General features: G+C 31.6%; 1 protein-coding gene across 1 annotated transcript in view; it reads left to right on the forward strand.

Annotated features, from left to right (window-relative positions):
* Window positions 1-3,164, forward strand: part of LOC111636082 (sister chromatid cohesion protein PDS5 homolog B-like) — a 133,018-nt gene that overhangs the window by 107,279 nt on the left and 22,575 nt on the right. Inside the window, exon 21 of the mRNA XM_023381252.1 lies at window positions 948-955. Coding sequence (XP_023237020.1) covers window positions 948-955 — 8 coding nt within the window. The remainder of the gene's footprint in view (window positions 1-947; window positions 956-3,164) is intronic.

Consider the following 3,164-nt stretch of genomic DNA (forward strand, 5'->3'; position numbering starts at 1 on the left):
TCACTTCGCTGTTTTTTTTTTTTTTTTTTTTTTTCTTTCTTAAATTTGACAAGTGAGAGGTAGAGAAATTGAATTTTATCATTTGAGACACATGAATGTTGTATTTCTTGTGATCATATTATTTAAATTTGCTTATACATAGAAAAAAATTTTAATGTGTCAAAATATTTACATTATGCAATATTTCTACCACCAAAAACACTTAATAAGACCAATAGAAAAAAAAATATTTATAAAAATTTTTGTATGATATTTCTTGCATTATTTTCATTTCTCCACTCTGCTGTTACTATATTTTTGAAAAAAATTAAATAGCATACATGTTGATAATTATAAACATTGACATAATAAGTCATTTTTTAATAAAATTTTTAAAGATTGAGATGCTTAACCCAGACAATTAGATACAATTTTCATTGTTAACCATGAAAATGTTACTCAATAAATACTATGGTATTTCTTTATACATCTCCATCAACTATAGAATTAGTATTGCCAGATTATAGTCAGTGAATCTACTCAAGTTATAACTTATAAGTTAACTATAGTAGTCAAGATACCACCATACCTGACTACTACCATAGATATCTATGATGGTAGCTTGACAAACTTTTCATTAGAATATCACTTATTTCAATTATTGACAATAGCAGATTCTACTGAAATAACTATATAGGACACTTAACATCAAAATGACAATAAAAGTGAAATTCTATGTTAATTAAATTTAATTGTTGTAAATTTACAAGTTTTCTACACTTCAGTTGTCAACAATGTTATAGCAAGGTATTATTTATGGAGGTAACATAAAACAAGGTATTACTGTATATTGAAATCTGTTTATTGTAGTCATTGATATTGTAATTCAATTGTCTAATGTTATCAGAATTAGCATGTCCCAAAACTATATTTATTGCAATCAAAGTTTGTTATAAAACTTTTTTTAGGTAAATAGGTATTTTTAAGCTGTATTGTTGTACTAGTAGCCTCAATATGTTGCTGATAACATATACAGTAGACCCCCGTAATGCGGTAGATACGTTCCTCGTTATACGAATTTTGCATTGTAGGAATCATTAAATACATGAGCCAATCGCAGCCCGACACGTGTGAAGTTTACGGACTACGGCTGTTTGAAAGGTTTTCTTTTATAAAATTAATCAATTCTAGACTAATTCGACTTAACATTTCCAAAACATGTATAATTTTTTGGGAATAATCCGTATAAACTATGCTATAAACAAAAAATTGTAGGATTACTTACCGAGTGTGTACCATTCGATGATGCCATTGCTTAAGCTTGTTTTCGTCGCGGAGCAGCACACCAAACAGCGGCCGCAATTTCTGATGTTATTTTTCTGCAAAAACTTCGTTGAACTATGGAGACATCATTAATATAAATAATTTTTATGGCCGTTGAATAAGAAATGTTTCTTTCACAAGAAATGTATAAAATTACAGTGCTGTATTAGACTTACGGTACCTAATTTACATACTGTACAGACGATAGTAAACTCAACTTACTCGCCTAAACTCTCCGTAGCGTGGCGCTGGACGGCGGAAAGTAGTTCGGCTGCTCGTCTGCGATGACGAGTCTGCGATGACGTTTTACGCGTCCCTTTTAGCGTCTTTATACGAATATTGTCGCAATTTTTTCGCCGCGTTATAGGAATCTACGTTATAGGAACTCGCGTTATAGGGGGTCTACTGTAATTGGCATCAGTTATTGCTCTTAACCAATGCTACAAACGTTTATCAATTTTAATTGTTATGTACTTGCAATGCAATGGTTTAAATTGCTGGTATTTATTTCAAATATAAACTGAATGAATTACAGTACTTTTTATTAATAATAATTATAATTAATTAATTTTTATTGTACATTTTTAATTGTTTTAATATCAGCATCAATAAAATCAGAATTTTCACTAATTGTAGTTTTATTCACTTCACTTAATATTATCACTTGGTTATTATTATTGTACAGGCAAGTTCCAAATTGNCTTTACTTTCATATATTAGCTTTTATTATTGTATTATTAATTAAGATAATATACAGCACTTATAAGCTTAGCTTTTTTTATTATATACTCTTCTAAATTGAAGGATTTTCCTTTGGCTGTCCATATCACATGTTTTAGGCATCCATTATTATAATCAGGATACTTCTTGTCATAGATACACAAATACTTTCGGATGTTTTAAATAAATCTTTCCAGATCTATTCTAGAGTAGCCACAAGGAAACGTATACAAAAGCTCGTTTTCCTCCATTTTCACACCATGTCACAATGACCTAGATTTCACTGACTTCTGATTTGTGGGTGGTACCATTTTACGGCCGTATTCGCGTCAAAAGTTGAACACTGCTCAACTCACTTTTACGTTGGTTTTACGACCTACTCGGGCGTAAAATATCATGGTTATGTGATCAAACACTTTTACGATGAGGGGTTTTATGTCCATTTTTATGCTAGTGGAGTCTTGGCCTAACTCTTTTAAACTCATTAGGCTTTCACTGTACTGTTTCAAAACACTCACTGCCAACTTTAGTCATTCAAGGTCATTTCACTTTTATTATTTAAAAAATTCATGTATATACACTACTTATTGTAGTTTACAGGAGTATAGTTCATTTTTGCTAGCATAAAAAATTATTTTAAAAAAATAATATATCAGGAATGATAGTTTGTATGTTATAATTTCCAACAATTTGATTACAAATGAAATTTTTTGATTATATGATTGATCTTTATGAGTAAGCCTGCATGAATGACAATCTTGTTCTGTACATTTTAATATAAAATTTATGCATATTGCCTTATTTGATCGTGAACTACAAGGTCTGTTCAAAAAGTATCGGACCTTTGGTCAGCAAAAATAAATTTATTGACTTTGAGGTACAAAACCCTAATCCCCTTCAAAGTAGTCTCCTTGGTAATGTATACACTTCTCCCAGCGTTCCTGCCATTGCTGGAAACACTGCTGGAACGCATCTTTTGGAATGGCCATCAGCCGGTCCGTCGCATTCTGCACGATGTCTTCTCTCGACTAAATTCGGGTTTCTTTTAGCGGCATTTTCAGCTTGGGAAATAGCCAAAGGTCCCACGGAGCCATGTGGGGAGAGTACGGAGCATGACGAACCACAGGAGTATTGTGTTTGGC

The sequence above is a fragment of the Centruroides sculpturatus genome, unplaced genomic scaffold (assembly GCF_000671375.1).
Source record: "Centruroides sculpturatus isolate CEXI.00-Female unplaced genomic scaffold, Cexi_2.0 scaffold962, whole genome shotgun sequence".
Lineage (NCBI taxonomy): Eukaryota > Metazoa > Arthropoda > Arachnida > Scorpiones > Buthidae > Centruroides > Centruroides sculpturatus.